Source organism: Lissotriton helveticus, chromosome 6, assembly GCF_964261635.1.
Source record: "Lissotriton helveticus chromosome 6, aLisHel1.1, whole genome shotgun sequence".
Lineage (NCBI taxonomy): Eukaryota > Metazoa > Chordata > Amphibia > Caudata > Salamandridae > Lissotriton > Lissotriton helveticus.
This window is the reverse complement of record NC_136067.1, coordinates 1,684,314,556-1,684,338,088: the sequence shown is the minus strand read 5'-3', so window position 1 is coordinate 1,684,338,088 and position 23,533 is coordinate 1,684,314,556. Positions and strand designations below refer to the sequence as shown.

The window sequence follows — 23,533 nt, the reverse complement described above, 5'->3', positions numbered from 1 at the left end:
AAACAAATTCAAGATGAATACGGTCCAGAACCTGCTTTAACTCTTGGTATGAAATTACTGAAAGACTTCAAGCAGGTCTCGGCTATATTACTAGCCAACATAAAGGGTGAAGCAGCAAACGTGGCGATCCGCCAGAGGTTAAAAGAGACAGATATAGCAGACCAACCAGCTGAAATTGCCAGAATCATAGAAAAATCCTATGAAGAACTAGGCAGAGATAGTCTAGGTGGAATACCAGTAAAACCGCAACTGACTACAAGTCCAGAAAAAATATTTTTTAATAATAATTCACCAAAAAAGAACTGGGATGGAAATAAACAATCCAATCCTAAAGAAAAGAAATTCCAGTCCAGAGGAAGGTCTCCTAGGCGAAGAGAGAAATCTCCAAACCCGAGACAAAGGTCACCTCAGAGTGAACCCTCTGGGAATAGATATAACCTTAGAAATAGGGATAATATTAAAAAACCTGATAGATATCAAGACATTGATACACGTCCGTCTCAATCTTTTCAGAATTCCTCGCAGAAATCGGAAAGAAGAGGACGATCAGAAGAGCACGCCAAGTCCAAAGACAAGGAACCTGCTCAACTGAAAAAGAAATCACAATTTCCAAAAAAGAAGGTAGCCAGTATCAAGGTAGTTAACAATGCCGAGAATACTGAGGACACAACTGAAAAACGGAGAATGGGCTCAGACAATGCTAGACAGCGCAGCAGAGGTGAGCATAGCTCGCAAAGTCCTTATGAATCATCTGGAGACAGTGGACACGAATGAATACCTTCAAGTGGAAACTACAGATACCAGAGTTAGCAAGCCCCACAAAATATACGAGATAACATTACGTATAGAGGGAGATAAGACTAGGAAAATAAGGGGACTATTTTGGGATAACCTATCCAAGGGCTATGACATCCTTCTAGCTGAAAAAGACTGGCCACCAGAGTTTGTCAGGGAGTGCCCTCATGGCGAAGAAGTAATTATGCCTGCCTTCTCGAATCAAATACCGATTCATAAAAAATATACACTTGCTAGAAAGTGGGCAGTGGCCTTAGCACCTGCTTTATATAAAAATCACGTAGGATGGGATGAGGATTCTCCTCCTCACAAAGTCCAGTTAAAATCACAACCTACTGCACAAAGGCAGTACCCAATTAAGCAAGAAGCTAAAAAACAAGTAAATGAAATACTAGATCAGCTAGAATACCAGGGGGTGATTGAAACTTGCACCTCACAAATGAACAATCCTTTGTTTCCGGTCTCCAAACCAGACAATTCGTACCATCTAGTTTTGGATTACCGACACCTTAACACATGTTGCAAAACTTTTGCAGTGCAAAACTCACACAGTGCTGCACTAATGAATAACATAGTGCGCAAAAAATACAAAACAACCTTGGACATCTCCAACGGATTCTTTTGTCAAAACATAGCACCAGAGAGCAGATATTTAACTGCATTCTCAGTAAATGGCACTCAAAAACAATTCTGTCGGTTAGCCCAGGGGTACAAGAACAGCCCGGGGGTATTCTCAGCGAGAGTAACAGAATTACTACAACTATATGATGATGAAGCATTATCTTATGTCGATGACATTTACTTAACAGATGATGACTTGGAAACTCACTTGAAAAGAGTGAACACCATAATACTTGGTTTCGCTGCAGAGGGTTACAAATTCAACTTCAAAAAGTCCAGAATTGCCCATCTGACGGTCCTATTCTTAGGATATGAGTTATCAAGTGAAGGCAAAAGCCTGGCAGACAATTTCCTAGAGAAATGTGCCGTAATCCAAGCTCCTAAAACACTAAAAAACCTACAGTCAATTCTAGGCTTCCTAAATTTCGGAAGAACTTACATTGCAAATTACGCAGAAAGGGTCAAACCCCTTTACGATCTAATTAAACCAGACTTTAAAAGATCCAGTTGGACTCAAGCACACACAGAAATTTTGAGATCCTTACAAACAGACATGCTAATTAAAACAAAATTAGAAACCCGTGATAATACACGCAACCTTGTGATCCGAGTCATCCCAGGGAGATGCGGATTCACATACCTAACCTCTAATGAGGGAGATAAGGTACCAATTGCATTCAAATCACATTTATACACAAAAGCTGAACAGAGATTCAACAACAAAGGAAAAATTGTTCAAGCAGTTCAAACCGCAATAGCTAGAGAAAAAGACATAGCTGACGGTAGACATATCACAGTCAGAACAGCAGAATCAGCCTTTGAGGCATTAACAACACCGTGTAATTTACCAACAACAACATTGGATCCAGAATGGTTACAATGGGTAAATTCAATCACAACGGACAAAGTATATTACTTCTTTGATCCAGAACTAGAAGAATTAAAAAATCTAAAATATGAAAAAACGTATCCTCTGCCAATCGACATTCTGCCTCTACGACATTACGCCTGTGTAATCTATACAGACGGACATGCTCAACCCTCCGTTTGGGGAGAACATGCATACAATCCCACATGTGAGATTACAAAAGAAGTGTGGCACGGAGGTAAACTAAGACCTCTATTAACAAAATCACACTCAGTAGAAACTAATTCAGAACTACAAACTGAAATATTAGCTTTGAAAATGGCGCTAGATAATGCGGATCGCGAATTCCCGACACTTATAGTGTCAGATTCATATTTCTGCGTCAAAGCATATAACAAGGATTTGCAGACCTGGATTCAGAACGATTACAAAGATGACACGGATGCACCAATAAAGCAGAGACTGCTCTGGGAACAGGTAGCTCTTTTGAAAAAAGAACTACCAAAGACTCACGTGACACACTCACTGAGTCACCAGCGTGATGGCGTTCACGTTGTAGGGAATTCATTGGCTGAAACAGCCGCAGCGGCAGCCAGTAAACCGGCTCCCGTAGATCGAAAAAAGCGTACATTAAAATACATTGACGGCGAAACAGTGCTGGCAGTAAAAACGTCATCAAAAGGCGACTGCTCGGCGTTACCGATCAACTATCCACTCAATTACACATACATCATAGATGCAAACTCCATTCCTTTTGCTCGAATCCCTGGAGTGGGGGATAGAGTGATTCCAAACATGGACAGGAGAAACTTGTTAATCGCAGACGCACACATGGGCGAGGGTCTCAGACACCTTAAATTAAAAGATTCTCTGGAAGAATTACAATCACGGTACTGGTGGCCAGGCATGAGCCTGCACTACACCATGTTTGTAAAAAACTGCCCAAACTGCAACAGAGATCGCAGTGGGGAGAGAAGCAGTTTAATACCTCGTCGTATCAAGGCAGATAACATCACCACTAAAAAAAATGGCTTGCGATTAACATATACAGGCTAGTTCCCACTTATAATGTAGATCCACAGCACTCGGCTGACGTCCGGACTGTTATACAAGATTTGCGAGTCTAAATGGCATATACGCTAAGAGCATGCTACGTTCGACCATTTTTTTTTTCTTTTTCTCAGGAAATCCAGCCTGGGGGGGGGAAAGAATGGCCAAATGAGCACAGCCCAGCGGGAATCTTCTCACTTCCTTCCTGAGGGTATGGGATGGTGTAAAGAAAAAACCAAGACAGAAAGCAATCTATAATAGAAAGGATATTAGGTTCGGGAGCTGGGTGGGTCAAACATCTAATAAGTGTCCAACGTAGTCTAAATAACTTGCCAAGAAATTCTCTGAAGGGATTCAGTCCGTACGAATTATTATTCGGAACTAGGATGTTGATCTCTGACCTTGATAGTCAGACTTCAGTGGTAACAGAAAAAAGCTTTGATGTCAAAGACCGTTTGGCTATTTTGCAGGACTTAAACAAAACAAGAAAAGACCTGAGCAACATACAGTTGAAAGAACAGCCAACGACCACTGAAGAATCACCACCTGTCCCAGCAAGACCTGTCTGGATTCCAAAAGTCGGGGATCTAGTCAGGGAGAAGATCGCGGTAAAGAAGGAATTTGGGCCTTCTTACAGAAAAGCAGTTCCTGTATTGTCTGTCAACGGGACAAGATCAGTTGTACTACCGCCACTTGCTGGAAAAAAGGAGAACCGAGTTGTATCCATCGACCTGGTAAAACCACAACATGTGGCCGATAACCAACAGTAGGCCAAGTGGACTCCCAATAAGTAGCAGAACACCAAGGTTTGCTACCAGTACAGAGGTCCTATCAAAGAGGCTCATCACATTCGAAACGCCTACAGAAGAACAACAAGGACTATGCAACAATGCAATAGAACTTAGACCTCTGAAAACCCAAATAAAGACATTTAGCAGAGACACACCAATCTATACAGAAGTACCAAGTGAAAATGCAAGAAACAAAAATCCTGAACCAATTGGAACAATTGACAGAACTGCATCCGGTTACTTCATCAACTTCGATGATTCCTCTGAAGGCTTCAGCGAACAAAAGACACAGCCATCATCAAAATCCTTTAAAGACAAAGCGAAGGAACTTTTGAAACAACTGAAAGAAACATATCTAGTTTCTCCATGGATTGAATTTTGGGTGGGTTTTGGTGCATTTATCCTCATACTTTGGCTCATCATGGTATTTACCTTGGGACGCTTCATTGAGGGAAAATATGCTAAAATGGACACAGCAAGTCAGAACATCAACTTGGTCCTCAAACCACACACATCTTCACACGTCGAGAAAAGAGAACTTTCTTCAGAACTTTCTTCAGCCAACTTCACAGCAATTCCAATATCTGGTGGGGTAGCCTGGGACAACACTGACTATGAAATTTATGGTCCGGTCGAGATCCTGAAATATCCACACCAAATCAAGATCTCCTTGAGTGACTTTGCAAAACCAAACTCATTTGCTGATGATTGGGACTTTGAAAGTATAAACAATATGATGTCTGACTTAGTAATGTCTGCTAAATTTACAAAACATGATTATTTGCAGGGTTCTACAAATTATGACAGCATGTACTGCTATAACCATTATGGTAACCATTTCTTGCATAAATCTGCACAACCTAGAAATGTTTTAAATTTTAATCAATGGGAACATTGTGCTACACCTCCAAAAGGGAGCTCTAGAACCGTGTATGGCAAATATTCATATTTTTCAGGTTTTAACATAACTAATGCTGAAACATTTTATTACAAATTGTCAAACAAGACAGGGATGAAAACCATGATAACCAACACAAAATTGATATATTCAGATTCTTTCTTTGAAAAAATGAATACTTTTGGATTTGATTATTGGGACAAACATGTTGATTTGAAAAGTGTTTGGGGTACAAAAGAATGGCAAGTACAGGGTATAGAAGCTTTGTTTAGAGCCTGCATGATCCCAGAACAAATGATATTTTTAAATGACACCGTTCAACAAACCACCTGTCTTGGCTTAGCCAAAATCAAAGATTTAAATAACCTGTCTATTCCAAAGCCAACAATGTTTAGCAATAACTCTGAAACAGATGAAGAAATAGACATAAACCATATACTTAACCAAAACAGAACACATCCTGATTGGAAACAATGGTTGATCTGGCCCACAGATACAAATAACTGTCAAGATAGATTCCTGAATAAAACACAGGGTTTCAAAATGAACAGGCCAGACCCTAGATATCCCCAAAGACATCACCCAGGGATAATAACAACCTACAGTGTGGGCAAATTATGCCTTCAATGGCTACAAACTTCCACACTGCCTGAAATTAAGCAACACCTAACTTTACTTACTGATGGTGCTGACTTGCGTGATTTCATAATGGGACCACGCAAACAGCGTCAAAAGCGTTTCATAGCAGCCTCTGTATATGCAGCATACAATGAGGCCTGGAAGGTTACTCAAATTGAGACAGCAGAAAGAATACGGGAAATTGACCGTATTAATTTGGAAAAATCACTTTCTGTAGTGGACAATGGGTTAATGACTCTGTCCTCCAGAATTTTTTCATTGGACAGCATTGTGTCTTCAGCAATCGATATATTATCGCAAGACTTACTGTTATTACAACATGGTCAGTCACAATTGCGTTCTATTGTACAGCTTGGCTGGACGTTACAAAATCTGCGTTCAGGCTATGTGCCTTGGCGTTTAATCAACACAACGTCACTATTTCAAATCTTTAACCTTACTGATAGACAGATCGGTATGGCGCAGAAGGGTGCTGATTATACAATCTTGAGCATTGAAAAACTAGAAAGATTACCGTTGACAATGTCAGAACGACCTGTCAGTGAATGGATAATCCACGGAATCATAAATATTCCAATCTCAACCTTCAGGTTTCAATACTGCCAAAAATATATACAGGCTGGCATGTACGAGAAATTGGGAAAGGGGTACCTTAAAACAACATGGAACCTGCCCTATTCACATGCATGTATCAGTAACAAAGGACAGAAAGTGTTTCTTAGTGGCATCAATTGTGCTATGTCACTAAGCGGCACGCTTCTGTGTAACGGTATTAGTTTGCACGGAGCCTGTGAAGGGAATTCATACAACCTTTCATGTCACCAGCAAGGCGCACCTGCAACTGAAATAGAACCATTCTTTCAAAGACTCTATAATGGGAGTTACATTCTTATTGTAGACCGCAGATGCTGTAGTCTTATGCCCGGGACTCCTTATCTCGTCACTACGACGGCGAAGGTCAAGTGCTGTGGACGTTCTTTGTTCCCCAGCTCCTTTCCAGACAGGGAGGCAAGGGCATGGCCCGGTCTGAAAATTACTTCTATTCGAATAGACACTTTAAGCAGAATGAAAACAGTGCTTCTTCAGACGCCTACAAGGCTCACGTCATCTAAAGAAACGTATGATCTACAAGTCGCAAGGACGACTGCAGAGATACATACATTATTATCAACTAATTCCCCCGTACATTTCGCGGAAATCCTGAGCGAAATCTTAAATATTTCTGATACCACAGGGGTCTCAAGGGTATTTAAGACAGTATTTTCGATGGCATTAACACCATTCAAAGCCATACTGGGTATTTTTCCAGACTTCGTCCATTCGATTTTTGGCGGACTTCCCCTGATCCTAGGACTAATTGCAGGAATCCTATTCCTAGTCCTTATTTTTCGTTATGGCAACCCATGTCACAGATCAAACTCTCGCGACAATGGAAGATACGATCCTAGCCATTGGATACCGGGACCGGATATCAAAAATCCTGGGACTATCCCGGCTTAGAGACCTAAACATGACTTGGTTTCTATCATTTCGACCAATGTGGCAAAGGTGTGTTTTACCTGTACTAAGGTGTCTGCTATGCGGAGAAGAATGCGTGTTAGACACCTGTCTGACGCTACAATCGGATGCGCCGGTGGATGCAGATACACTGTTGGTTCCTACCAAGGTTCACGCACTGTGCTGCCCTCAAAGGCTGCCAATTCTGATGACGGCATTCCTGGAATCTTCACCACTGCGATTGAAGAGTAGTGAAGTTCAAGATGAAAGCAGCATCGAACAGGTACGACCTTCTGTCAGCAATGCAAATCAGAATGTCAATGGAGACAATCATGCGCATGAATGCATGGTTACCCCTATTTCCGACTTAGAGGAACTTTCCCATGAAGCTGTTGACAGTTTTTTCGAAAGCCTGAATGATATGATGTTCTCTCCGGAACAGAAATAGAGACTTTTGAGTAAACTCGCACACGGCGTTCCCTGAATTCGGCCTTCAACTTTAAAAATAAAGTCACATGAACAATTACAATCCAGTTCACGGACAGCAACTTTTTTCAGCAAGCCCTTAAAATATTTTTCTATATATTTTTTCCCGGGACACTGATTTTCTGCTTAAAGTAAGAGACTATTCCTAGAGAACTAAGATTTCTATTTTAGATACTTTATAGACTTTATAGACTTTAGCTGCCCGCTGGTATGTTCGCAATAGATTTTATGTGATGAAATGGTTTCGACTTTTTTTCTGTATAGCCATATTAAGAGCCATTTCATGTGTATTTCTCATATACCAACAATCAATAATGCATAACAATGCGTGTTCACTTTTGCATTTAATTCATAGCTTAAGTGCATACAATATATATGACTGCAATTTTTCAGTATATTTGAAAATTTCGAAATGCATTTATGTATTTTGGGGTGGTAAGGTATACACTATACTCTATAGTATGTTGTACTATGTTATACTATGCATAGATTAGTAGATATGACCATAGTTAGCGTGGAGTGGGTGTCGTGTATTTCTATAGGTTCTGATTCGATCCCCCTATTCCTGACCCTATTCTGGTTAAACTTACTAGCTAGTTAACTAACAGTCAGCCCATGAGGCAAGAAATCCCCCATGATGCAGATACCGTTATCTGACGCAGTCACACTACGGCACAGGAACGTGTTATCTGATTAGGTCATAACGCTTGAGATCTAATTAGACAAGCGATATTCCTCCAGCCCCTGATAAGGCATACGACGTTCTCATAACAAATCAAACCTATGACAACCTGGATAATCCGTGCGGCCATTGTTTTGATTTCACAGAGAACTTTAGTAAAGAATGTGCTAACGAGCAAGTCGTATGACATCTTTATCGACGTACCTATGTCCATCCTTACGTCAATCTCGGCACCTTTAAGGTATAAATATTGCCGACCTTGCCCTATGCAAACACACGCGTGGTGACAAGACGGAGCAGCCATACTTGCCGAAGCCGAGAGCAGAAGCAGACCCCGCAGGCAGCAGCCCCGCCTTCCTGACGCGCTGAGAGACGCGCTGCTATCTCAAGCCGAGAGACCCAGCACCGGCGCTTCTGGGCAGCCCTCGCAGGCAGCCTGGAATATCGAGAGCAGAGAAAGAGATACCATTCCTCATTCATCCTAAATTCCAGGTACAGAACTGAATAACCCCTCCTAGAGAATTCTTTAGTTATTCACTTGGCAAAAACAAACTTAAACTAAACTGTAACTTTCTATTCCCGCCCACGCATTAGACTTAGGTCAGGTACACGGGGTAGGCGTATTTAGAAACACCAGTTGAGTACGTTTAGTCAAATGTATATGTGTATGTAAATATATTTTAATCATTTTAAACATCATATGGCTCAGAAACCATATCAATGTTTTTACAGTATTATTTTATACTATTGCTTCTAATGTATGCACTTTACTTAACTATAAGTATTGCAATAATATCGATCCATTTCTCTTGTACGAGAAAAGAGACTGATCAATAAATAACATCTTTTATTGAACACGCCCGTCTCTTCCTTTTCTCTACATTCTGATGAGACTAAGAATGCACGTACTGACTGAGTAAAATAATTGCCTTGTGCTCACACGACTCTCGAGATTGACTCTTGATTAGGGGAGAGCAAAGTTGTCATGTTCTATGGTTGTCAGAAACTAAATCCCTTCTTGTCTAATCAGGGGAGTTCATCCTTCCTTGAACATTCGAGAAAGTTTCTAGCGAACTCTGAGCTTAGCTGGCAAACCCAAAAATTAAGTCTAGTATCGACAGTAGTAGACCTAGTTAACGTCTGGCCTAGGCCTTTACTGCTGTAGGTACTATTCCAATGCGCAGAGCCTATTGGGAAAATAGGAGCTACACTACAATTTCTTCTCGTAGTTTTGAAGTGGGAGCTGTCCCAGAGTAGAACAGCCTTGCCAAGAACAGAATGTGTGGAATGTGCATTTGAAAGCATGAGAGAGAAGTGTGGAATGTACTTTTTGGTGTCAAAATGCAGTGCTATGAGCAGTGGTGTACGCATGTGCATTGTGTTGTACATTGAGAGATGAAGCATGTGATGCTATAAACAGTGGTGCACAAATGTGCATTATGTTGTACATTGGGAGGTATTATGAAGTTCTTACTACTGGCTTTGACATGGCCTCATGTCATCCAGAATTCTGACTCTGCCTTGCTTGAGCTTTTCTGCGCGCACAGACAGGCCCCCGGAGTGTTTGACCCTGGAAGGCTTTCATAAGCTTCGTCAAGATAAAGGCTGGAACATAGAATGTAGAGGGAACATGGGAACTTCTTCTTGCCGTGAAATGCTTGCCTGGAAACTGGCCAGTTCCAGTAAGTTTCCTTGGTGCAGAGGGAAAGACTCTCGAACCTTCTAGTGTGTTTTGAGATTATAAAGCTGAGGGTTGTTGTCTTCGAAACCGGGATTTTAGGACCCGAATGGGGACGGATGTGTCTACTTTGGTACAGGGGAGCCCTGGTTGCTGAGGCTCTTATCCCCGGCTGTTAAATCCCCCGGTCTGGAGTGGGCTAAGATGCAAGGTTTGCACCAGGTGAAGTGTTGAGTTTTGATTATTGCCATTGTGATGTGTGGCCAGTGGCTTTGATAATTTGACGTGTTTTCTTTGTGATGTGTGAGTGAGTCACGGTGCACATCCAAAGTAATCATTTGATGTATTTAGTGTACATATATCTTTAAGAACTCTTGCAGGACGTCCCGTATTATTTGCTTGAGTTTTACCTCATACTATTTGCTACATGTATTTCATATTATTATCCATGTATTTAACTGTTGAATTTACCAAGTGTGTTATTATTGTTTGCATATAAATATATATTATTATTATTAATATTAGAATTTGTATTGCGCAGCAGCTACCTAAAAAGGGTTTTCCGGCGCAGAAAGGCCTTGACAGGATGGAAACTTGGGCATCTTATTTGTCAAACAGCGAGGTTTTTAGCAACTTTCGGAAGCTGGAGTAGTTTGTTTTATTTCTAAGTGAGATAGGGAGGGAGTTCCAATACGATGGTCCTAGATAAGAGAAGGATTTCCCTCCAATTCGTGCTAGTTTATATTTAGGGACCATAAAGCGTCCATGTGAGGTTGATCTTAGATTTCTAGATGGAATGTAGGGTTTGACCAGAGAACGGAGGTAATTGGGGGCTATGTTGGATTTGATTTTGTGCATGTAAGTGAGTGTTTTAAACTTCACTCGATTTTCTATATTTAGCCAATGCAGTTTGCGTCGAAATCCGGAGATCGATTCTCTTTTTGGTACCTTACATAATAGTCTTATTGACACATTTTGTGCCTTCTGTAATCTGTGGAGAATCGGTTTATTTGAACCTACATAGAGAACATTACCGTAGTCAAGCCGGGAAGTGATTAAGGCATTGATTACAGTTTTTTTGTTGTATCTGGCAACATCCAGCATATTTTCCTCAGCCATTTGATGATGGTGAAACAAGTGGCTGCGACTTTTACTGATTGTGCATGCATACTTAGAGTATCATCAAGGAGCATGCCTAGGTTACGCACTTGTGATACCGGAATGGGGAGGGTGCCCATTTTCTCTGGCCAATGTTGCGGGCTCCATAGATGTTTCTGCTTTCCCAGTATTATTACCTCTGTTTTCCCTCCATTCAGTTTTAGAAAGTTTGTTTGCATCCAGGTTGCGATGTTAGTTAGCCCTGTTTTAAGTGTTGATGTGTCTTTAGGGTTTTGTGCTGATAGTGAAAACATAATTAGGGAATCATCTGCATATGAGTAAATTGTGAGTCCAGATTGTTCTGCCAGCTCCGCCAATGGTTTTACGTAAAGATTAAAAAGTAGTGGGCTCCGAATAGAGCCCTGTGGTACACCATGTGCGCAGGAGTAGGTTTTGGAGCGGGCGTTTTGGGAAAAGACTTGGAAGGATCTGTTTAAAAGAAAGGCCTGGATCCATTTGAGAGCAGCTCCGCCTATTCCTATTTTACTCTGTGTGTTTATGAGCACAGTGTATGGTATCAAAAGCGGCGCTCAAGTCTAATAAGACGAGCGCCACCGTTTCTCCACTATCTAAGTTTTGACGGATTGCTTCAGTAACACCAAGAAGTGTAGTTTCTGTCGAGAAACCTGCTCGAAAGCCTGACTGTGAGGAGTGAAGTAGTTGGTGTGTTGTTACATATTGTGTCATGTGTATATGTATATGTTTTTCTAAGATTTTTTATAGAATTGGAAGCAGTAATATGGCACGATAATCTTTTGTATCGGCTGTGTCTGCATTTGTTTTTTTTAATAGTGGGTGGATCATGGCATGTTTCCAAGAAGGAGGAATTATTGATTCTTTGATTGATGCATTTAAAAGATGGGTTAGAATTGACATCACTGAGTGATTTAGTTGTTTAAGGATATTGACTGGCAGGGATCCTTCGGTGAACCAGATTTGATTGATTTAAGTAGAATTTCTACATTTTCAGTTGTTAGGGGAGAGGCAGTCCATTAGTGCACAGTCTGCGTTATTTTGACTAAATTCTTGCGCCGCGAGGAAAAAGGATTTCTCAGGCACGGATGCATTAAGGCTCACTGAGCTATCATATACAGGTCCTTGTGAAACAATTTCTTGGTAAATTCCTTCAACTTTATCTATGAAGAAGGCAGCTAGTTCTTCACATTTAGTTTGAGAAAGTATTGGTGGTTTGGCTATGGTCTCCGAGCCTGCCAAAACTTTAACTGTGTTAAACAGTGTTTTTGCACAGTTTGACGCCTTTGAGATGGTTAGATTCTCAAAGGTAGCCCGTGCTTGCTTACATTCTTTGTGATATTTTTTCAAGGCTGTTTTATAGACTTGTTTAGTTGATTGATCGTATTTCCTCCTCCACTGTCTTTCGAGGATCTTACAGTTTGTTTTTAAATTCTTTAAAGAATCGTTATACCATGGCGCCAGAGGATGATAGGTGGTACTTTTATATTTTGTGGTGGGGAGGCAAGTGTCGATGGCTTCAGAGAGCCAGCTTTGCACTGCCTCGGCGAGGGGATCAGCCTTTTGCTCTAAGGATGGTTTATGAGCATCAAGACATTTATTACATTTTTCAATGTCTAACTTTTTCCAATTTCTCTGTATTTTCTCTGTATTTTCCCTGTATTTTCTGCATTGTTTGCTATATTCTTATCATATGGAGAGGTCAGAGAGAAGTTGATCTGATGGTGGTCAGACCAGCTAGTTGGTAGGGCCGGCCAGCAGGTGATTGTACTTAAATTTGAAAAAATGGGATCCAAGAGGTGTCCGGCTTTATGGGTGGGGCCGGAGTTTAACAGTTTTAGGTTTTGGGAAGCCATATCAGAAATAAGTCTGGTACTATTTTTGCAAGTGGAATCTTCCAAATGTAGATTTATGTCTCCTAAAACTGTAAAATTAGCCTTGTTTGTTATTTGAAATGAGATCTCTTCCATCGGAGTGGGAATCCAATTTGCAAGGTGCTCTGGGGGCCGATATATAAGTACACCAGAATAAATAAAATTGGGGGAGAGAGTGAGTTTGAAAAGGGCAGCTTCACATGTCGCAATAGGGAGCTTATCTAAGGTGCAGCAGAAGTTTTTTTGTGTTCTATCGACTCTTACTATGGCATAATTAAAAGGTAAGGCTACTGCTATATCCGGTCCTGAGCTCTCATGGAGCCAGGTTTCCGTGAGAAAAACCGCATCTGGTTGGTCATTAAGAAGAAGGTCAAACATATTCGCTTTATGTTTGGGTAGCGACCGGCAGTTTATGCTTGTCATCTTGTATGTCTTCGGTGGGGGAGGGTTTAGTTTATCAGTATGTGCTGTGTTTTCGTTTTCCTTAGCATTAAGGTAAAAGCCACATTGAGTGCAGACAAATGGATCAGTGATGTTGTGGGCTCTGACACAGTTAGGCGATAGAGAATTGCTGATGGTTTTTAAAAAAACGGAATCGTATTTGCGAATTACCGCCTTAATAGCCTGTTTTTGCAAAGGCGGGATGGATGATGTTTTCCTCGTTGTAGTGCCAGGGGTCCTGGCCCTGCGCCCGGGCCAGGCGCAGACGGGCTTGCCTTTGGTGAGCCTTCAGCACGCCCGCTGAGCGCGTCCGCTGCGCATATGCATTAAGGAGTCCATTTATTCCTGCCTGTGCCTGACAACTAGCCCACTGCCCGCTCCGTTTCCCTCCAAGATGGCGGCGGTTACTGGTCGGCAGCTCCCGGTGTAGCCGGCGTCCCCTGTTCAGAACCTCATCGTCTGAAACCGGTCAGCTGGGGGCTGTGCTATTTCTAAATCTTGCGAGGTTATTTAAAATTAGGTCGAGTGCAGCATAAAAAACCAGCAAGTGACTTAGAAAATAAAATAAATTTAAATTAAAATGCTCCCGGCTTCCGCCTCAGGAGTTGCTTACTAGGTGGCAAGATGTATCTTTATATACATTTGAATGTTGTTCATTTGACATCTGGGAAAGCCTTTCTGTTAGAGAACATTGCATAAATAAAACCCCAAGCCTTATTCTAAAAAGAGAGTCTTTGCATTTTGTAAAGTGACACCCTTTTCTAGGTATTGTTGTGTTTTATGTCTCCTGCTTCGCCGTGTTTGAACCACCGTGGGGAGTGGTATTTGTGGAACTCTGTATTACCTGAAAAGCGAAGCAAGACAACCACCGCAGCTTTCTAGAATCAGACGGGGCATACAAGTATATCTTGGTGGCAGTGGATTCCTGCTCTCGATTCCTATGCTCATGATTGGGTATGCTCACAGCAGTCAACTGACGCCCAAATTTTATAAAGAATCTGCAAGTCTTTATTGGGACATATGCAATTGGCACATTACACTCTTACCAGAGTCTGGTGTTTAGGTCTTGGGCGTACAAAGAATCCATGGGAAGATTGGGTGTGACCATGCGTTACTGCTCCCCCCTATCATTCTGAGGGAAATTCAGTAGTAGAGGTGAAAAAACATGACTTAGGCTGTCTTTAACAGCGAGGGTACTAGGCTCAGGTTGCTGTTGAGTCCATATGGGATCCAGAAGGCACTCAACAACATGCCAAAAAATCACTGGGTGGTCGAACTCCCTAAGAAATCCAGTTTGGGGGTAAAGATGTGGGTCCAGGACCTAGACAATCCCAGGACAGTGGTAACAGAAACACCCTTTGACATCAATGAACGTTTGGCTGTTTTACAGGAACTGTACAAATTATGGGACAAACAAAGCAATATCCAAGTAAACTGCACCGCCACTGGAGAAGTGAAGGTAGGCAAGGCTTTGCTAGCTCTTGTAGGTTGGGGATCTAGTCAGGGAAATAATTGGGGACAAAAGATTTTGGGTCATCCTACAGAGTGCCTGAAGCTGTAATGGCTAATGAAGGTACCAGAACCGCACTTCTTAAGCCCTTTGCCTTCACAAAGAAAAAAGACTTGTCTCCATTGATCTGATCAAACCACACTATGTGGCAGATTCTCAACAGTAAGACGTTTGTGCTGCTGGGTAGCTACCTGCATCCTCTCGCTACAGTACAGGAAGTTCATATGGTAGCTTTAGTAACTGAAGAAGCATCCTCTCTCCAACGAGAGACAATAAACAACAATGAAGTATCTCTTCTAACCTGTTACAACAACAACTACTGTACAGTCAATTAGTTCAGAAACTCAGATTTCTATTAGGAATCAAGACAAGAATAAAGTCTACATCAATGTACGACAGATTGAGTCATTTTCCAGTTCTACAACACCTGCAAGCTGCCAAAGATTGATCAGATTGCCTCTGCCTACTTCATCAACTTTGATGATCTCTTCCGGCGCTTCGAATCCGCCACAACCACTGCCTCCCCCTTTGAGGTTGAAAGTACAGATTTGCTACCTTTGGCTGAAAAGGACATTTTTTTTCTCCTTGGTTACACCTTTGGATTCCAACTGGGTTACTTTTCCTGGTCCTCTGGATTGGTTTAGTGGCAGTCTTTTTCCTGCTTCTAATTGGACTTTAACTTCAAGAATGAACTGCAGAACAACTGGTGAACTTGGTACTCAAGCCACATGCATCATCACACCGTGAACGAAGAGACCTTTCCCTGGTGAACATTTCAGAGGTTCCAGTTCTCAAGGGCATTGTTTGGGATAGGGTCTCGTATGATGAGTATGGTCCCACTGAACTTTTACAAATTCCATATTTGTTCAAAGTTTCTTTGAATTATAAGATTATCCCTAGTACTGTTTCTGATAATTGTGACATTAATACAGTGCATGAATTGCAACAAGACCTAGAGCATTCAACTGTATTTTTCTCTGATAAATTGTATGATGGTACATCGAATTATTTATTTTACTTATTTATTTATTTTGGATTTATAATGCGCATGACTGCCTCAGCAACAAGGCATCCCAGCGCAACCAGAAACCAAAAGACAGGAGACCAAGGAGAGCGGGGTAACGAATTAGACGGCTGGTGTAGGGAAAAGCCAGGTCTTTAAGGCTTTGCGAAAGGCCAGATGATTCGTAGTGCTTCTCATGAAGACAGGAAGCGAATTCCAAAGCTTCGCCGCCAGGTAACAAAAGGAGCGACCTCCAGCCCTCGCTTTCCATACTCGCGGAACGGGAGCCAACGCGATATTAGCGGAGCGCAGTAGACGCCCCGGCTCATAAGGCGCTAGCAAATTATGACATGTTCTGTTTACAACATTACGGCCATCATTTCCTGCATAAAGCAAGTGTTCCACGTGTTCTTTACAATTGCACTCAATGGGAGCACTGCCCTACACCACCAAAGGGTAGTTCAAAAACATTTACACAGAAGTTTGCTTATTTTTCTGGTTACAATACATCAGCCTCAGACTCATATTTATATAGGCTTGCACCATCACCTGCAAAGTAAAATATGCTAACTGACACCAAGCTGATATATGCTGCCTCTTTTCTTTCGCAGCTTTCTGTACATGGTTTCGACTTTTGGAGGGACACCATAGATGTAAAATCGATTTGGGGACAAGATACTGGCAGATTCAGGGAACTGAGGCTTTGTTTAGAGTATGCTTGATACCACAAGAAATGATTTTCCTGGACAAAACTGTGCAACAAACAACATGTCTTGTAATAGCCAAGATGAAAGATTTCAACACACTACGAATTCCAAAATTTGCCAATTTTGAAAATTGGCAACAATTTACACACATAAAACAACAGAGAGGAGAAGGGCCCAAGGGGAAATTTGTTTATAGACCTAGTGGCATCTTGTCCCCCAACTGTACAATTAAACACACGGAAGATGCCACAGGTCTTTGTTTGATCCAAAAACGATGCAGAGCCTATAAAGTATTCTACAAAGGTAGCTGGAGCTAGAAGATTACTATAGTTCAGGAGAGACACAAAGGATAGTGAGTATTGAAATATAGTTCAGAATAAGAACTCAGTTCAGAATAAGAACCCATAAAAAGTACCCATCAGCCCACTCAATAGTGGAACTTCGTCATCTGGGATTTCATGTTTGAAAAATGGTGTCCACTCAGCCCTTCCTCAAGAAGAACTTGAGGCTAGCTTAGGACCCAATGGTTGAACCCTCAACCAGAGAGGATGACAGAGTTAAAGGCTGATAGGGCTTGGTTGCAGTGCTCGAAGAAAGTGTAAAAGAATATATGAAACAGAAAGGATAATGATCCAAGTGATTAAAAATACCTATCTTGATGTCAATAAGGAAACTTTATTAGGTCTGCCCATCAAGATGGTATAATTAAAAGCAGAGTGATAATAGCGGAAAAAATAATAATTTGCTATTTACCATCGATGTTGTGTGGTCAACATGTTTCAGCCTTTATAGGCTTTCGTCAGGACCTATAAATCACTACTGCAACACTTACTTTTCGTGCTGTGAAAGACAAACTACAGACATTCTCAAAAGTGGTGTATCATCTCCTGTGGAAAAACATATAAGAGAACACAGAAAAAACCACACAGCAAAGAGTTATGGTGATTGCAACAATTATCATATATATATACGTATGCATTGAATTGTACAATGTGTTCTTATTTACAACTTACCCAAATTTTGGGATGAGAAACCTCACCTCACCTGGCAACGGCTCAGGATAAAGGAGGCCACGCACTAAAAAGAATTAATTGAAATAATGTGTTTCAGTTCATCTTATTAGTTGGATCAATACATCCAAATTAATATTCCAGTACAGATACAAATAGGCAAGGAGGACAGCCGTAGGACTGATGGCGTATTTAGAAGGATACAATTTTGCAAAGTGACCTCCGTTTAGTCAATAGCAATGAAAAAAATGTATCCATAGCCTTCCAAACAGAATACAAATGACACGCTCTTCTCTAAGAGCGTTCTTTTCAATCATAAGCATGTACAAAGTTATCCTGTTTATCTCTAAGAAAATCCGACCCTCCTGAAATAAAATCCGATGTTAAAAAGCGGAGGGACGAACAAATCTGAGCGCTGTCATTGCTATGGATGGTGCGCTCCTTGTATCTCATGTCCGGTTTGACAATTCTATAAAAAGTGGACAGAACAAAATTCCTTACGCAGCCTCAAGCGCACCTACCTCTCCGTCGTTACCTCGTGCTGTTCTAAGCCGAGGGGGAGGTGGTGACCCAGTGCGGTGCGCAAGAATAAGAAGTGGGCCTGCGGACCTTAGAGAGAGTTGCCTTTCTTGGCGTTTTGATTGGCTCTTTGTGTTGTTCAAACGCGGGCCAATCGTTGTTCACATATCGAGAGCACCGCATGCTAATAATAAGCCGTGTGCTACTTCCTCTTCGACCTGGTGTTAGATTGACATTTTGCATTTGGCAGACTGCTCTGGAAACAGAGAACGGTCCACTCCTGATTGGTCTATCGGCTGAAACCGGAAATCTAAGAAACCGCCAATGACTTCTTGCCCATATGCGAGTTATTTCCACCGAGACTCAGTGCTCGTATGAAGACGGCGCGGATTCCTTGGCATTAGTATGTCTTCTAATTAACTATGTTATTAATGTACTCTATGGAAGGGGGGAATAGAGTATTGCAGAGCAACTACCATATATCGGTTAACACTGCTTGTATTTTATTCCTACCCCCTACAAATAATAACTATCGTTTAGAAGATTTTTTGAAACACGCTCTTATTTAAGTATGTTTCATAAGTTCTTGGGCAGATAGAGAAGCCTTGTCTACCTCTTGAAAACAGTCTGATTCTTCTTGAATTCTATTGGATGTAAAGAGGCTAATATGATGGAGCGCTGTCCTAGCTATAGATAATACACTATTTTTATCTCTTCTCAAGTCGTCTATTTATGCGATATCGCTCGCTCATGATGCAGCGGAAACTGCTTGTTTATGGATCCAGAGTAAAATAAGCATTTCACAATAGCCGACTGCTCTGAAAAACAGAGCACGGTTCATTCCCGCTTGGTCTTTCAAATATGTGAGAAACCACAAATGACTCATAAGCAGAAGGAGTAAAGTACACATAGAGGCAATGCTCATATTGAGGCAGCGCAGGTTCCCTGGCCGTCATGTGACTGCTTATTACTAAAGTTCTGTTAGTGCCGTTCCCGTAGGCATCAGGGAGTGTACTACATTTCCAGGGCAAACTCACAGCTGTATCCACGGGATATCATCGTTCAACCCCTCTATGTCACATTTTAATTTGTAAACCCATCTCTGTTCTTTTCTTAGTAGAAAATGGGAAACATCTGTGACATGTTGAGGTATATAGGGTTGTTCCAACACCACCCATTGTAACTCATCTGCATGATGTTTTGCGGTGAGGAAATGGGAAGTGAGGCGGGTCGCTTGTTTATTGCGCCTGATTGTGCTCTTGTGTTCCTGTATACGTAGCCTAATTTTCCTGGTCGTCATTCCTATGTACCTCAAACTACATGGACAGGTAATTAAGTAAATGACTCTCTCGCTGTTACAGTTGGTGTGGCGTTTAAGCACCCATGGTCGGGTTGTACCAATGTCTACATTTAAGGTTCTTTTAGTTTGTGGGCACACTGAACAATTCCCGCAAGGGTAATGTCCCTGGACTGGAGGGAGATTCCACGAAGTAGGGATGGGTTCCTCAATAGTGCGTCGTGGTCTTGTGTGAACCAGTTCGTCCCTGAGGTTGCTTCCTCTTTTGAACGAAAAAAGTGGTAAAGGGATGTTTTCTCCGGCACTATTCAGAATCCGCCATCTTTGTCTTATTATTTTCTGGATCTTGGAGGAGGAGGTGTTGAAAGTGGTAACACATGCCAGTCTTTCCAGAGGTGGTTTACTAACTGGGGGTGCCAGAAGCGCCTCACGATGGTTGTTTTCAGCCCGTTTGAGAGATTTTCTGACCAACGTTCCTGGATATTTGCGTGTTTTCAATTTCATCGAGAGATCTTTCGCTTCGGAGTGGAAATCCACTTTGTCTGAGCAGTTCCTGCGAACCCTCAGGAACTGGCCGAATGGAAGGTTCTCTCGAAGAGAACGGGGGTGATGGCTGTCGAATCTCAACAAAGAGTTGCGTGCCATGGGTTTGCGGTACAAGGAGCTTGCTAAATGCCCATCTTGTGGAAAGATTAAAAGATCCAGAAACGGGAGTGCGGTTTTACTGTGGTCCAGGGTGAACCTAAGATACGGGTTTTGGCTGTTCAGCCAGTCCTGGAAAGACAGTAGAGATTGTTCGTCTCCACGCCAGACTAGCAGAATATCAACAATGTACCTTTTCCACACCATCAATTGTTGATGGTGTGGATTATTGGTATTAAGGACATGATGAGTCTCGAATTGGTAGACATAAAGATTCGCCAGACTGGGCGCAAATTTGCTGCCCATTGAAGTGCCTGATACCTGTAGGTACAGGTCATCTTCAAAGGCAAAAAAAAATTCTGTCATTGCAATTCTTGCTAATTCCATTATAAAATGGATTGGTGTTATAGTGTCTGGGGCAGAGTTCTCCAGAAGTTCTCGTACTGTTTCAAGAGTGTCTATTTGAGGTATACAAGTATACAAGGATTCGACATCAAGGCTCGCCAATATGTCTGAGTCTGTGTCAAACTGTACCTCTGGTAGTAAACGAAGGACATCCTTCGTGTCTTGCAGGTACGATGGCATCGTTTTCACCAGTGGGCTGAGAAAAACGTCCACGAACGAAGATAAGGGTTCTAAAAGAGACCCTATGCCCGAGATAATGGGACGACCTGGCGGTGGTCTCGTTGGTTTATGAATTTTGGGCAATGTGTAGAAATAAGGAGTAGTAGGAAATTTAGTAACTAGAAAGGTAGCCTCCTGCATCGTGATCCAGCCTTCTGTACTGGCTTCTTCTACTAGGTGTTTGATCTCATTCGTGAGCCTTGTTGTTGGGTTTTCATCCAGAGGTGTATAAAACTGGGCATTACCTAGTTGTCTCAGACACTCAGTCCGGTATGAGGTGGTATCCTGGACAACTATGGCTCCCCCCTTGTCCGCTGGTTTAATCACGATATTAGTGTCTCTTGACAAGGTTTCGAGTGCATTTCTCTCTAATTTAGAAAGATTTTGGTAATTGCCTTGTTTAGAAAAATCAAGAGATTTCAAATCATGTAGCACTGCTGCTTCAAAAGCACCTACTCTGGATGGTACTTGTTGGAGTAGGGGCATGAAAGTGGACTTGACCCTCAAACCTGTATTCCTGTCCATGGTCAATTCTTCCGATTCTTTATCTTTAAAGAGATAGTGTAACCTCACGGTTCTGAAGAATTTCTCAATCTCACCTCGAATTTGAAACAAGTCTCCACTGTTGGTGGGCACGAAACTGAGCCCTTTGCTGAGTACCTTCTGTTCGTTAGGGGTCAATATCCGAGTGCTGAGATTCACTACAAGATCTTCTATCACTTCAAGGTCTTCTTCCACTTCAGGGACAGTCATCATTGACCTCATTTGTTGCGGGTCATTGGAAATTCTTGTTCGTCTGCCCATTGAACTTGACCTTGTCCTCTCCGTCTGCCTCGATTCCAGCCTCGGCCCTGTCCTAAAAAAGCCTGGCTATCAAAATATTGAGGCTGCATCGGATAGTGCGACATTGGAGGAGGGAATTGAGGATATCCCCATGGGGCTGGTGGCCACCATGGTCCTGGTTGGTACATATTTCCTCGCCCACTATATCTGCGATTTACTCGACTTTGGCGACCTTTCCCTCTCCATTGGTTGGTGCTATTCTTATCAGTGTCAGAAGAATCTGAGTCTGAGGAAGTGGCGTAGGAGGAACCATGTGTTTGTTTCTGTTTGTTAGAGTCATTTGGGTTGTAATTCTCACTTGTGTACGGGTATATTTTCTCATGCGAGAACTTTTCTAAATCTTTTTTGAATTTCTCTATTTTTGCAAAAAATATTGGGTCTCTGTACTCTTTATTGGCTTTGTTAGAGTCATCCTGTTGTTTCTCAAATTTTTTTGTTGTTAGAGTAGTTTTTATTTGCCCTTCTAGGACTTGTATCTCAATTAGGATGGCGTCTGCAATTCTTTTAGCAGTTGTAATGATTAAATTGAGCCAATCTCTAGTGCAGCGCCAGGCTATTAATGACCAGTCTTTAATAAAGGCTTTGTCCGTTAGGAAAAGCCTTGGCGCGTTCGTTACTATGAGTCCTGTGGGTGCACATTTTCCATGTAGGTATTCAGCCATTATCTGTCCATGTACTGTTGTACGAGAGAGACTTTTCTTAAGATTTAGTACTGTTTCCCAATCCCCTACTACTGCTGGATTCATAGTCGGGAGTTGGTCTAACATACTAGGATTTTCGCTCAAAATGGATGACAGAGTTTCATCATCAAACCCTAGGCCACCAAAATCTCTCAATGGGAGCACTGCCCTACACCACCAAAGGGTAGTTCAAAAACATTTACACAGAAGTTTGCTTATTTTTCTGGTTACAATACATCAGCCTCAGACTCATATTTATATAGGCTTGCACCATCACCTGCAAAGTAAAATATGCTAACTGACACCAAGCTGATATATGCTGCCTCTTTTCTTTCGCAGCTTTCTGTACATGGTTTCGACTTTTGGAGGGACACTATAGATGTAAAATCGATTTGGGGACAAGATACTGGCAGATTCAGGGAACTGAGGCTTTGTTTAGAGTATGCTTGATACCACAAGAAATGATTTTCCTGGACAAAACTGTGCAACAAACAACATGTCTTGTAATAGCCAAGATTAAAGATTTCAACACACTACGAATTCCAAAATTTGCCAATTTTGAAAATTGGCAACAATTTACATACTACAGTGAGGATACATTGGATGCCATGCTATGTAAAGGCACATACAATTCATCTAACCCAAATTGGAAGGGATGGTTAGTTTGGCCACTGAACACTAACAGGTGTCTTTTAATATAGCCAGGTTCTGAACTGGGATGGTGCAGTGAGCTAAAAAACGGTGATGGATCAAGCCCTGATCTGTTGACTGGGTAGGAGTGTTCTGATTAACTCAGATACTCTGTCCATCACCACCCCCTTTTTGTAATTATTTTGGCCACCATGAGTGTGGAAGGGTATGCTCAGACATGAGTCCCTTGCTCATTGCACCATCAGGATTCAAGCAAGCCGGGCCGAAGACGGCTGTAATGCCAGAAACCGGTCCCCGGAAGCTTGTTTCCTTTCCAGTGAAGAATTGGCTTGGTAGTTTGGTCTGCCCTGTTCCCATGATGCACTGGGCCAGGGACAGACTAATTTGCATATAGCCAGGTTCTGAACTGGGATGGTGCAGTGAGCTAAAAAACGGTGATGGATCAAGCCCAGGTCTCTTGACTGGGTAGGAGTGTTCTGATTAACTCAGATACTCTGTCCATCACCACCCCCTTTTTGTAATTATTTTGGCCACCATGAGTGTGGAAGGGTATGCTCAGACATGAGTCCCTTGCTCATTGCACCATCAGGATTCAA

At 41.9% G+C, this 23,533-nt stretch overlaps 1 protein-coding gene across 6 annotated transcripts in view; it reads right to left on the bottom strand.

The window, feature by feature from the left end:
- SLX4IP (SLX4 interacting protein) overlaps nt 1-23,533 on the bottom strand; it is a 627,226-nt gene that overhangs the window by 391,307 nt on the left and 212,386 nt on the right. Inside the window, exon 1 of one of the 6 annotated variants that reach the window (XM_078649536.1) lies at nt 17,425-17,511. The exons of the other annotated variants lie outside the window; for them this stretch is intronic. Within the exon in view, the coding sequence (XP_078505662.1) occupies nt 17,425-17,427 (3 nt within the window). The 5' untranslated portion in view covers nt 17,428-17,511. Of the gene's footprint in view, nt 1-17,424; nt 17,512-23,533 lie in introns of those variants that run through there. 6 annotated transcript variants of the gene reach the window in all.